Source organism: Rutilus rutilus (assembly GCF_951802725.1).
Source record: "Rutilus rutilus genome assembly, chromosome: 17".
Taxonomy (NCBI): Eukaryota; Metazoa; Chordata; class Actinopteri; order Cypriniformes; family Leuciscidae; genus Rutilus; species Rutilus rutilus.
The window spans coordinates 24311463-24326064 of NC_140230.1; the positions used below are offsets into that span (position 1 = coordinate 24311463).

Sequence of the window (14602 nt, forward strand, 5' to 3'; positions counted from 1 at the left end):
GACATTATTTGAATGAAAATATTGTCAAGATGCTATTTTACACATTCATATTTTTTTTCATATAAATTGGACTATGTACATTAAAATATGTAGCTAAAAATCCATTGTTTTCGGAAGGGGTTGATTACATTTTTGGGGTCCATGGCATCAAAAAGTTTAAAACCCCTATACAGCATGCGATATACCTCAGATACAGTAACACCATGTTACCATTCAAATAAAGTGTATCTTTATGATGCCAACAGTTCCCATTAGAGAGTACAGTAATGATATGAAACTACACTGCTAACAGTTCTGACCAAATGAGGAAAAGAGCAAGAACACACACGCACACACACAGTCTCTTCCACAAAAGTGTCTGTGGGTTTTCATGTCAGACCTCATTTTTTTCTGACATTTAGATCGCACAAATGTGTGATTCAGAGCAGATAACAACAGACACATTCAAATCTATTTTGCAAATTAAAAAAAAATCCACCCTTTGTCCCTTCAATTTTTTTCCCCTCCAGTTGGTGTAAATCCTAGTTAAGTAGAAACTTATCTCAACTTTTTGACAGCTTAATCATGCCTGATATTTTTATAAAGCACTCATGATGTTTTAGTTATTAATGTTGACTGTTGTACTTGAATCACACACTAAATGAAGGTCTTGTTGCAGTGTTGACATTCTCTCTGTCTCGGGGTTTAATGCTGTGAGAACAGGAAGGAAGGCGAGATAATGCAAGCACAAATGCAGAGGGGTGGATAGAGTTAGTGGGGCTTTCCAGTGAACTGGGCAGAAAAAAAAAAACAGTAACAGAGGGGGTTAAGTGTTGGTGACGTGAAAAAGAGCCACAAAGGAAATTGAGAAAAAAATAATTCCTCTGCCTGCAGCCGATGAACGGAGACACCGCACAAAAAGTGTGTGCGACAGACAGACAGAAGAGAAAAGAGAAGACGTAGTCAGCATGACCTAATGATCATCAATTCCTTGGTAACGTAAAAAACTGAATCACTATTTTTAGAATCACTTCCAAGTTTTCATTGTTTAGTAGACAGACTTCATATGACTGCATAGAACTATTCACACTGAAAGGACCGAACCGAGACAACAGTGAAAGTAGCCGAGATGGGAGAAGTGAAATGTCCGAAAGGTGAGATTTTCATATCCTTACTCTACAAATTACTTTGATTTAAAAAGAGCTTGGGTTTTTATCCATTTCTATTAAAATCGTTTTTGATAGCTTTTGTCTGTGGCCTACTTGGAATGCTGTTTTTTTAATATTGAAATCTGCAGTGTGTTTTAATCATTGTATCACTTATAGTTGGTCGTTTTTTAAAACTTTAAGCAATGAAAGCAGTTCACCAAACAATATGTGAAAATAGCGATCATGATATTTTCTTTACGGCGATGTTTTACAGCGACAAGATTATTAAAGTAGGCCGACATTTATTTTCATTTCATTTTGAGTTCTATGCTAATTTAGTTGCATAACTTCCCATACAATTGACTGTAAGGCACAGGGTATTATTTTTACTCATCGTATTGTTTATCAAGGTGAAATCAGCCCACTACAGTGTTATATACAGGACATCCTGTACTGTAACCCTGCTAACAAGAGAGCCTTTGATGGTTCCCGGAATTTAAGCATTAACATAACACAGGATATTCTGTATTAATCTGAAATAATGATATATTAGATGGAATAAAAATATGTAAGCACCACATTATATAACAAAACAGCATTTAATTGAAAGAGCTCAAGCAATCAATTAATTTCACAATAATAAGCTTATTTTTTCAATTATAAAATTATATATAACGAAGCCAAAAAAGGTTTTTTTTTTTTTTTACAAAACATAGTGCATGATGTTCATAATTAATGTGATAACCTCTGAACTTGAGGAGAACAGACTTCATTTGGACTTCAACATTTGGTTATAATTGCAAAAGTGTTTTGTGTGTGTGTGTGTGTGTGTGTGTGTGTGTGAGAGAGAGAGAAAGACTCTAGCATCATTTGATTTCATATTCTGCTTAGTTTTCTTTTCTTTTATCTACTGAAATGAAATCTATACAATGTAAAATGATAAAGTAATATTCTGTCATCACGTACCCTGTTTTGTCCCAAGTATGACATTCTTCCTTCTACAGAAAACAGAAGGTATTTTGAAGAATGTTTCATTGTGTTTTAGTCATGGAAAGTCGAAGGGGTCCAATATTATTGTTTTGAACCCCATTGACTTCCATTATATGGGCAAACAAACATAGAGACATTTTCCAAATACATTTTAGAGTCACTACACTGTGAAAAATTTCTAACCCTCCCAAATCAAAAATTTCAAGTGACCGATAACATCTAAATTTTTCAATTGGCCCAAGTGAAATTCTGTAAATTATTAAGTTAAATTTACAGATTTTCACTTGGGCCAATTGAAAAATTTAGATGTTATCGGTCATTTGAAATTTTTGATTTGGGAGGGTTAGAAATTTTTTACAGTGTAATATGGTGTTGGGTTGAATTATTATTAGTTTTTTTTAGTTCTTTTCAGGTCATATGCAAGCTACTTCAACAAATTACTGCATTATTGGCTTTTAAATACGAAGTTTATAAATGATAGACTTCTCTTGTGATTGTGGAGTATTGTGCAAAAACTGAGCGCTCTTTCTTTTTCAGGGAAATATTTGGACACCAAATGTAATGCCACATCAGGTCCAGTGTGTGTAACCTGCCCACGTCATACATTTATAGATCAGGAAAATAAAATGAAGGAGTGTCGAGCCTGCAGGGAGTGCACCAGCAGTAAGTTCACATTCCTTTACTCTTTTTTTCCGTACAAATAATGCTACATGTCTTTTTCAGGGAGTAATGTTTTTTTGTATGTGTGTGACAGACAGTAACTTGGTGATGGTAAAGGAGTGTGAGCCAGACAAAAACACGGAGTGCATGTGTAAGGAGGGATACTACTGTTCACAGAGCAGCGATTCCCACTGTGATCACTGCAACATTGTCTCCAAGTGTCCTCCGGGAAAAGGGGTCACCAGTAAATGTAAGTATCTAGTATCAGCTTTGCTTATGTGATGCAGGGCTTTTCAAAAAATTTGATGCGACAGACCTCCGAATATAACAAAATAAATCGATTTTGTAAAGACATATCATTTTTTGTGAAAAATAAAACTATTATAAATTCTATATTGAGTTGACACTATGTTTTGTACCTGTCAATGAAGTAAAATAATATGTTATAAGACACACACATGAACAGACACATTATGAACACACACACATATATATTTAAATATATGATGTCAATTTGTAGACCAATCCAAAAGGCAAATTTTTCAGGGGTCCCTCTGGAATTTCCCATGGATTTTTACAATTGTGAAATATAATCTGTGTTTGACATTACTAAACTCTCACGTTAATTACATAAATTATGCAGTCATGCCACAAATGTGACTTTTGAAATCACTCACTGTGCGCTTTTAAAAATCTGACAGCTGCTACAATAAGGAATACAACTGTTCATTTCATCAAGTACCTAAAATCATCCTTATAGTAGCTGTAGCCCTTATTTAGTGGCTTGTTAGCCATGCACTTGCTTAAATCCATCTATATATCCTTCAATATGTCTTCCTAAGTTAATGTCCTCTTCAGTGTGATGACTCTGAAAGCTGGTTCAAAGACTCTGAGAAGGGAAACTAAACCTGAATTAAACCAATCATGAACTGTGTGAAAATAATACTACGCTTTGCCACAATATCCACAATGACTCATATATTGACAGGTCAAAAAAGGGATCAGTTGAGTTTGCATTAAAGCATGTGTTTTGTGGCTATACCTGTCGGAAGATCTGCAATGGTTTGAACCACATAGAGTGTTCGGACTGGAACATGTGGCAGGAGGGATGTTGAATAACTGAAGTTGTGTTGCAGACACGTTCCAGAGTGACACTGTGTGCAGTCCCTGTCTAAAGGGAACCTACAGTGATGTGGAGGACCATGTTTCCAGCTGCAAAAATCATACAAGGTGAGAGTCAGTTATAAGAAAAATGTAATTAGCAAACTCATTTTTCCTCACATGATTTAATAGTGAGACTCAAATTTACACATTTAGAGCAGACTGACAGAGAAGCACAACACTTCTCATAAATTCAAAAAATCCCCCCACACACATGACAGTATGACTACATGACTACAATACTTTTAAATTGAAATGATCTCTTGTGAAACTATTGCTGGAATCAGAAGCTTCTGACTCACATTAATGATTATACCCAAGTTATACAACCAAAGATGTCTTGTCTTCTGCTATTATTTAGGAACACGTTACAATAAGGTCTCATTTGTTAACACTACGTAATGCATTAACTAACTTAAACTAGTTCACGGTGCATTAACTAATGTTAACAGATACAACTTTAGATCTTAAAGACGTATTAGTAAATGTTGAGATTAACATAAGGTAAGATTGATAAATGCTGTAGAAGTGTTGTTCATTGTTAGTTCATGTTAAGGTCACTAAGTTGCCAGTTTTTCTCTACATGTCATTTATATATTTTCATTTTTCACCTATAATGCTCCTTTCTATTCCACCTCCATCTGATCTAAAGAAAAGTCAGAGAGGGGGAATAGATAGTTTTTACTGTATGTAATTTACCATGACTGGTTTTACGTAAACGTGTCTTGTGTAATTCTCCTACACAAAATAAAACCGCTTCCATTAAAAAAAAAGAAAGTATAGACGTACATTGTGTAGGAGGGTGGGTAGGTATCGCTTCCTTTCTCAACCTCTCTTTGACATATACACACAAATATTTCTTTCCCTTTTTTCTACACATACACAAAGTAGGCCTACCCGCAATTCAAAAATATATCATTACACTCAGTAGCTAGGCTATATAAACTTTAGAAGTATATAAACTTAAATAAAGTTTCCCATCTGAAATCAATTACATCCTCTGTCATTTTACAGTTGTGAAGATTTAGGTCGAAATACAGTGGCTCCTGGGACCAGCAAATCAGATGCTGTGTGTGGACCTATTAATACATGTACTACATGTAAGTCTGTCTATAGGCTACCTTTATAGGAAATGTCACCATGTTCAAAGTATTTTTTCATAATCAATCAAATAAATTAATTTATTCATTTAAAAAGAGTTGACATGCCTGTGCCTCTTAGGTCACTTTTTATTCTTTATTTCAGCTTGTTCTTGGGTGTTACCTGCTAGCCTGTGGGCAGGGATCGTTGTTACTGTCTTAATTGTATTTCTGGTCCTGTTTATAATGTATTGGAGAAACAAACATCAGTCAAAAAGATCAGGTAAGTGTAACATAGCCTATTAGATCTCTTACTGTGAAGCCGAATGCTTGTTAATTTGTGAATAGGATCACGTTAAAGGTGCAAAACATTTTTTATAAAATAACATTTTAGCAAATAAAATGTTCGTTCAATCATTACATTCGGTCTGAATGAAATGATACCATCTCAGCCAACGTGTTTGCATACCACTGCGCAGCCTGTTCACGCAGACATCATACGTCATCAGCGCGTTTCACGTACACACTGTGCAGACAGAGCGAGAATGGCAGGCAAATTACCCAACTTTACAGTTCTATGTACCGCTGACTTTGCCCTATGCAGATAATTCAGAGAGATTCGACTGTGTTGCCACCATGTCCTGAAATCGCAAATAAAGCTGAAATACTTCAACTTCTGAATCTCAACTGGAATAATTTCACAATCACATAATGTTACGTATGTATGGAAGCAAGCGCTTCTTCTATTTCTCCCCTCACTGTACTCTACTGTAAAGTTTTCTCTGGTCACAGTCGTCTCGCTTCTTGTCTGTGCACGTTCATGTGTTTTGGAGGAGGCGAGACTGGGCAGCGATTTTCAGGGAGGGTGGGATCGTATGCTTTCAATGCTAGCATTAGCAGGCTAAAGTTAGCATTTCCCAGATCACCTATTGCAGCTTTAATGTTCACGATTTACGATCAATTTTGACAGCACATATTTAGACAGCGAGAGAGCGGGCGAAAATGCAAGTTATGCCGATGTTGTGCCGAATTTCGACCCCCTGCCAAATTATTACCCTCCTCGTTGAAGTCAATAACTGATTGCCTAATCCTAACCCCTCCCCCACAACTAATCCTAAACCTACCAATGTTAGGGGGGTAATCATTTTGCGGGGGTCAAAATTCGGCACAACACAGGAATGCCCTTGCTTTCTAATTAGCAGATGTGCACGCGCTTCATCATTAGAATAAAGCCAGGAATCAATCATCAGCATATGAAAGAATGAAAGAACAAATCTAAAGACAATATACAGATCTGATATGAAGTCAGCTTGACTTTTTTGACCACTCAGCAGAAATGCTTGTCTCTGAACATGCCACAGTCTCATATCTACGGAAATGCAATTGTACATATTATACATAGCCTACAAATCATATATATATATATCACTAGCATAGCCAGAAAAAAGTCTCTGGGTGTGCATAAGAAAAACTGGGTGTGTCACATTTATTGTCAGATTAATGAGTAATAAACCCAGACTCTGCGTATCACTAACTTTACAGAATAGACTGGGCTGATGTGTAAAATTATACATGTATATATATATGTGTGTGTGTGTGTGTGTGTGTGTGTGTGTATAATTGAATTTATTTATTTAATATTAAACAATAAATAGAGCCCAAAAGCATTGACAAATAATCCCCCCCCCCGCACCATGTCCCTTTGGGGCTCCGTAGTAGATATAAGACTGTGTAACGTGTTCAGAGATAAGCATTTCTACTGAGTGGTCAAAAAAGTCTTGACTTCATATCAGATCTGTAGGTTGCATATCTAGGTTGAATTGTCCTTGATAGGCAAGCAGAATTTTGCATTGACATACATAAAAAGGGTAATTTACAGAAGCAGTAACAGCAGATTTGATTGATAGGAAAACCCAAACCCTGTCTCTAATGCTAGATGCATACCTACACAGGCAATGCATAATGCTTTGCCAGTCATTGAGGGATGGATAAACTTGCTCTGAAAAGTACAATAAGCTAAGTAGATCTTCTGCAGTCACTGATTTTCAACATCAAAGTGAATGAACAGTCAAAACATTCATGCACGTTTCTGCTGTGCGCTGTCAAATGCTTTCAGTTTAGTGCACAAGATGCCTATGATTAAACTGATGCTGGTAAGCCACATCCTATCAGTTCTGCATACATGCTCACAGACTTGTATCAATGTGGTGTAAACTGCACAACAATCTCTCTTAAAAACACCAGACACATCTGACGATTGTTGCTGTAAGTAAAATACAGAATACTGTAAATGAAACTGCAAATCTAAACATCAACAATGCATGTTAAATGTGAAGGAAATGTAATTTGATATATTTTATATGTTGTGCATGTGTGTTCTCAGAGATTTCTTTAAGCCCCAACTCGCCAGTGCTTCCTCCAGACATCCTGAAATACCCTGCAGACTTTGACATGGAGAGATGTGCAGAATGTGACAAACATAAAGGTAAAACTCATTGGTTTCCTCGGGTTTCCCTATGATAATCACACACATGTGCAAAAAAAAAAAAAAGGCATTGTTCCTCCTTGCACATATACACTAAATATATTCCATTATTTGTTCATACACACCTCTCTGTAAAATATTTATTTACATCTGAGGTCTTTTGGACAGGAACAGGAAGATCTATTGTTTTATCTCAAACAAATTTTTGTAGAAATGTTTTACAATATGTATATTATTGTAGGAACCGCTTAAAATGCAATGCAAGCAGTTATGCATACATTATTATGTAAGAGGATGTGGGGGAAAAGTCCTGATAAGGTTAAAGACAGTACACATATTAACTCACAGTTCTCAAGTGTTATCTTTAGTCACAGACATTATGAAATCCGAGGTGTAAAGCAGGCAAAAAATATTTAGAAAAGCAGATTACTGTATATTTCATTTATCTGAGAAAAAAAATGTCCAACAATTTTTTTTTGAAATTTGAAATGTATTTGTACAAAATAATGAATTTAATCACAAATGAGAGGACCGAATGCCTTTGAATGCATTTGTATGTATTTAACATCATCAACCCAGTACCTCTAATTTTCTAAAGCTGTTACCTGGAAATCTCACGCAGCATTCTAGAATGTTACCGAACATTCCTACGGTATGAATACATTCAGGAGAGTTTCGAAATGAGCAATACCAAATTTGTGATGACTTCAGATATGGCTTTGCGTCACTGTATAAAACGATTTGCAGTTTCCTTTGAACTCGTCTGATCTTATCAACTCATAGACCGGAGGATATAAAACCACATAGACGTCGTCTTTCACTGCATGTCAAATAATCTAGTAGGGTTTTGCTGTTTTGGCCTCCCACGACTCCTACACTTTCCTCCTTCGTTAATTTGGTGCGGGCGATAAAGTATTTGATGTCTCTGCTAAACATGGGGCCTGAATCGCATCCTGTTCTAAAACCAGTCATATTGTGACAACAGGTACAGAGTTTCCGGTTTGTACAGTAAGCAGCTTTTCTGGTCTGATCTCATAAGGCGAATTTACGAGAAACTGATTACACCTGATCTGGACATTTTTCACATGTTAGTCACATTTATTGGACATTTATTGTTAGTCACATGATCCTTCAGAAATGATCGTCATTTAATGCTGTTGAAACAGAAATGCTAAGACAGACCACTCTGGTAAACGAATATCTGAATAAGCACGTAAAGGGAGTTTTAAATACTTATAAGTTCAAAGAAAACAAAAATTAGATATTGAGATGAGCCAATCACTGATCAAGAATTTTCTTTTTTTTCTTCCTCAGCTGATGATTACACAGACATGGACAGTAGCATACAGTGTGATGGAGTGATGTCAATGATGATGTCAGAAAAATACTGCCAATCATCTGCCGCAAATGGATATACAGACAGCACGCATCAATCCCTTTATCAGTCGCAACCACAGGAGTCTGAATGGAACGATGAACTTTGACACATTAACTCCATATTATTAACCTGACAAATATAGTGAAGAATAATGTGTATTGACAAAAATCTAAAGTGTGGTTTTATCTATCTGTAGAAGCTTTACTTCTGTTCTGGTAAAATGTATGTAAATAACTAGATTTTATTTTTCACAGTAAAAATACACCTCATAGGCCTACTGTACATTCTACAATATTCAAGATGAATGAAAAACTTAACATTGTCTTTAGTTAACAGGTTTTTTTATGTTAATGTTGTTTAATAAAAATGTTGTATTTGTGGGATTCAAATATGTTCAAAGCAAAGAGATGAAGACTAATACGTGTCATACTATGTCTTACCAGAAGAGGGCGCAATAGACTTTAAGCTTGTTCTTTTAAACATCTGTTATTTTCACAATTAAATCTCACTGGCGAACCTGTCAGTCGGTCAGAAGCACGTACTTCACCACAAAGCAAAACATATGCGCCAAAACAAGCTTGTCCTTTATTGGTGATTGAAATAATCATTCTTAGCAAACTCCTTTTCCAAGTCTTTTGTCGAACCCTAGAGGCAAAATGAGGGAACTGCAAGGTGGAAGCCATTTAATGTGTAACTGGCTGGTTGAAAGATACATCGTTCAAAAGGTAAGGTTTTTGAAAGAAATTAATAAGTGCTCACCTAGGCTACATTTATTTGATCAAAAATAGAGAACAAATAAACAGTAATATTGTGAAATATTCCTGTGTGATGGCAAAGCTGAATTTTCAGCAATCATTAGGCCTACTCCAGTCTTCACACATTATTCTTTTAGAAATCATTCTAATATGCTAATTTGGTTCACCAAGAAAAATTTCTTATTAATATTCAAAACAGTTGTGCTGCTTAATACTTTTGTGGACACTTTTTTTCAGCATTCTTAGAAAATTCAAAATAACACAATTTATTTTTAAAGAAATTAACATTATAAATGTCTTTACTGCCACTTTTAATGAATTTAATGCATCCTTGCTGAATACAAGTGTGTGTATAAACACCCATTTGTTTCACTATATTATTGAAGAAATTGCATAGACTTTTCTATTGATTTTATATCAGGATAATGATATGTTAACCCAACCCCTACCTCTACACTGTAAAAAATTTGCTGTAGTTATGCAGCTGTTTGCCAGTAACTTACTGTAGATTTAAATGTATGTTATTTACTGGCAACAGTTTGTTCAAAGTTAAATGAACATTAAACATTAACAAGTCTTTGTCTTTACAGAATAAAATTATAAAATAACAATCTAATGCAAAGCATTCTGGGAACCAGAAATCTTCATTAACCTTTTTCTGTTTTTTTTTTCTTCAGATTTTGGTTCCCAGAATGCTTTGCATGAGGCTGTTATTTTAGTTTTATTCTGTAAAGATAAAGACTTGTTAATGTTTAATGTTCATTTAATTTTGAACAAATTGTTGCCAGTAAATAACATCAATTTAAATCTACAGTAAGTTACTGGCAAGTAGCTGCCAGTAATACTGTAATTTCTACAGATTTTTCTAACAGTGTACCTCTAAACCAGAAACCTGCAAAACACTAGATTGAAACAAAAACATGTTTTGGATGATTTAAAAGCCTTTTTAACTAGTGAAGACCAGTCAAATGTTCTTACTAAATGGTTGTCATGATATTTCACTGTATTGGCCCTCACAAGTATAGCCAAACCTGTACACAATTATTGAATATGAGACTATTTTGGCCAACCCTATTACAAAATAACTACTGCATGGTAACTGAAAATAATTACCGCAAAGAAGGACTGCTATTAGTAATGCTCTGATAAGAAATATATTCATTCAAACAGAATTTTTTTGTAATATAAATGGTTGTATTCTAGAGTGGACAAATACAATAACATGACCTAAAATTTCAGACAATACATATTTCAGCACTTTTAGACAATGTTTGACTACAGCAATTAATCAAAATTTCATTTATTAACTCTAATATTATCCAATCATTTGCCAATCCAGGAGCAGGACACCGGACATTAAATATAATTTTGGAATCAATAATTCAAGCTGTACTTGAGACTAGCTAAACCACTGGCTGGTTTAATCACTACTTCTGCTTACTGTAAACATCTGCATAAAATATTAATTTTAGGGTGCCATGAATCCAGCCTGATCAATATTTTATAGTACCATTCATTAATGTTCAAAGAGGGGGCGCTATTGCCATGATCTCATTTGATCTTCGCATTTTGGTTTGATTGCAACTGTGAGGAAAAAAACTGTGCTTTAAAAGCTGAAACAATTCATAGAGAGGGAACCAATTTCTTCGTTTGTAGTTTTCATTTAAACTGTTTGTTGTGGATCAGGAACAAATCACTGTGGCAATACTGCCTCTTTCTGAGCCCTGAGCTCTAAGAACAATCTGAGCTCAAAACCCCCAGCAAATGGCCCCTTTATTTCTCTCTCTCTCCCTCTCTCTCCATCCTCACTCAGCCTTCTTAAAGACTTGCTTGGCAGTGACACCCTGAGCCCTCATCTCCTGCAGAGAGAGAGAGAGAGAGAGAGAGAGAGAGAGGGAAAAGGATGAAGGACATTGAAAGAGATACATAGTAGCCCAGCGATTAAAGCTTCGTTCAGGATTAACCCAAGAACCGGAGACATTCAGAGGAGGTCCTATCAACATTATGCTTCTAAATAAAGCCTTGAATACCAGGTTGCTCCATGGAAACTATTCCTAAAATGAATGTACTATTTCTTTAAATGAAAAGATCTGTTAAATGAAACCAGGCAAGATTATAATTTTTAAAAAAATTTTGAAAGAAGTCTCTTATGCTCACCAAGGCATTTGTTTGATCAAAAATGGCATAAAAATTTACTTAAAATAACTGTATTTTAATTGACAAAATGTCGTTTATTCCTGTGACGGCAAAGCTGAATTTTCAACATCACTGTCACATGATTCCTCAGAAATCATTCTAATATGCTGATTTGGTGCTCAAAAAACATTTCTTATTATCATAAATCTTCAAAACAGTTGTGCTGCCTAATATTTTTGTGGAAACCATTTTTCAGGATAAACAGAAAATTCAAAAGAACAGCTTTTATCTGACATAGACCTCTTTTGTAACATTGTAAATGTATTTACTGTCACTTTTGATCAATGCTATGTGTCCCTGCTGAATAAAACCATTCATTTCTTAAAAAAAAAAAAAATCCACAAACTTTTAAACAATAGTGTAACTAAAGTTTAACACAAAAAGAGCAGTGTCTCTTTAAACTAGCCCACAAAAGCCCCGTCACTCGTCTCATTTAATTCCCTCCTCTTCATCTCCTCTTTCACCTACCCTTTTCATTGTGGCCTGTGTCCTGTCGCTTTTCTCACACTTTTTATAACTGCCTTAGAAATTATAAAAAGATATAGATCATTTTTACCTAGAAAAGCTATACACACACACACACACTTATAATTCTATGTTATTTAAAAACCTTTCATACAGTTTTATCAAAACCTTATAGTCCAGTAAACACTGGAAACATATCCACTGCATATGTAAAGCAGTTTTTCCAAGCCCAGCACAAACCCTACTTGCTTACCAAATGAAGGATGTTTCCTTCTAACCAGTGTGTCCAGCCTCTGCCCTCTTTCTCTCCTCTCTGCACGCAGACCAATTTATCACCGTCCCAGTCCACTGTGGTCTGAAACATACGGAGAGCATTACCCATTAGCGCCACACATACCACGCTCCTTTGTCTGGTGGTTGTTCCTTTTAAAACGGGCCCAGGTTTCCCACAAATACATTACAAATGGGTTGACTAGAAAGACAATAATATAAAAATGAGGAGTGCAAATAAAAAAAAGAACCCACAGACCTGGCACTTTCTTCCATCGACTGGTCCCAGGTCCTCAGTGAACTCCTGTCCCAAAGTGAAGTCCATGTCGAAGTTCTTAAAGGTGGTGACTGTCTTTATCTTAATTTCGCCAGAGTTCACATTATGTTCAATATGTTTGCTGGGTTTCAGAATGCAGACGACTTTTCTTAATGCATAATTAACATCTGATGTGAAGAGAAGAAAGATTATATGAAAAGCATTTTGATTTAAAAATAAATATTTTTTCCTTAACCTTGTGTTATTCCATATTTATTCCATACAAATTCCATTTGTATTTTTATTTTTTATGTTCTTCAGTGAAACACAAAAGGTGAATTTTTAAGATTTGGTTCGGAATCATAATGTTTTTGAGTTCAACTAACCGATTCAATTTTTCTGGTTGCAGTGGTTTACCGGCCACTGGAGAAGATTATCAGTGAGAAACAAAAACATTTCAGTCTGTTTGTCACACAAACTATTGCATGAATATGATGCATGAATAATTTTTATGCTGCTTGTTATTTTTGAAGCTCAAAAGCTCCATTATTGCAAATGCATGAAAAAAAGTGGCAAGCAAGTTATTGAACATTTCTCACTTTGCGTTCCACAGAAAAAAAAAATCATTCATACGATTTTGCAACAATATGAGGGAATTATTCATTTTTAGGTGCATAACAGCAGGATGGGACCAGTTACAAGGTCAGAAACAATACATTTGATAAACGGTTCAGGGTCAGGCATGTTTCTTCACTTTGAAAAAAAATATATAGATTTACACACTAAAATGCTATGATCTCGTTTAGGCTTTCTTCCCCACGGCAAGACGATGATTAGACTATATTTCATCACATTAACCCAGAATAAAGGGAGGTGCATCCATCAGGTTCACACAAAGGTTTGAGGTAGCCTACATCACAGTCAACAAGCATCAAGTTACAATCAAAGCGAGTCACTGTGGTTCGTTAAATAAGAATAGACTCTTTATATACTAGAGCAGCTCACTTATCATGTGCTCTTAGATTGCAAAATTGAGAGAAAATTAAAAATATATATATAAAAAAATTGTAGCTTACCCAAAGCCGCCAGATATTCTTCAAAATTATTCTGGGAAACCATGTGGTAAATGCCAGTATAATTAGGTTTAGACATTCTCAGTTTTTCTTTCTTTCGTTCGAATCGAATCGAATCTAACTAAACTTTGTGATAGGTGGCTCTGCTGTTGGCTCACTTTTCCTTCTGGTTATCTTGATCTCTATCCGTGCCTCCAGGCAGCACTATCGCATTGTACGCTAGTTAATTTGGTTAAATAATAGCGCGATTGACGCCGTTTCCTACTATCAGCACGCGAAGTGTACCGAGCAGAATCCGTGGTCAGTGTTTCCGGGAATCTTTTCCGTGATGTTCCGTTGCACAATGAGCCATGACCGATCTGAGGTTCGGCCTCTGTAAGTAAACCCGAAAGCAGCGGTGACTCCTCCCAAACCATCTCATTCTGAACAGAACAAATAGCCAAATCCAGCCTCTCTAGGTTTGGGATTGATTTGCAGGCATTAAGGGGAGGTGGACTGGATTTCCAGAGCTTATCAAATTGTAACTTTATAAAATGCACACTAAAAGAATGATTCATTATGACCGTACCCCTGTAAAATATGCCATCTTAAATAGGCAAATATAAGACTACATAAAGTGTCAGAAAAAGAAAACTTGTTTTATTGTGATCTGTGATTAGTGAATGGTAATTGACCATTTTGCATTTTCAGCAAATTAAATAAATTTT

General features: G+C 35.5%; 2 protein-coding genes across 2 annotated transcripts; one reads left to right on the plus strand and one right to left on the minus strand.

The window, feature by feature from the left end:
- The first annotated feature begins 627 nt into the window (after positions 1-627).
- Positions 628-9698, plus strand: LOC311276475 (tumor necrosis factor receptor superfamily member 5). The gene is made up of 8 exons (XM_084386152.1): positions 628-1133; positions 2655-2780; positions 2872-3027; positions 3914-4007; positions 4953-5038; positions 5184-5300; positions 7401-7502; positions 8817-9698. Exons 1-8 carry the CDS (start codon positions 1109-1111, stop codon positions 8984-8986), a joined length of 876 nt encoding a protein of 291 aa, XP_084242278.1. The 5' UTR covers positions 628-1108; the 3' UTR covers positions 8987-9698.
- A 1221-nt stretch (positions 9699-10919) lies between these two features.
- On the minus strand, positions 10920-14319 carry rbp5 (retinol binding protein 1a, cellular). Its single transcript, XM_084386153.1, has 4 exons — positions 13899-14319; positions 12826-13010; positions 12550-12651; positions 10920-11494 (listed from the first exon to the last, which is right to left on the minus strand). The coding sequence occupies exons 1-4, from the start codon at positions 13972-13974 to the stop codon at positions 11441-11443; spliced, it is 417 nt and encodes a 138-aa protein (XP_084242279.1). The 5' UTR covers positions 13975-14319; the 3' UTR covers positions 10920-11440.
- Positions 14320-14602: the final 283 nt, after the last annotated feature.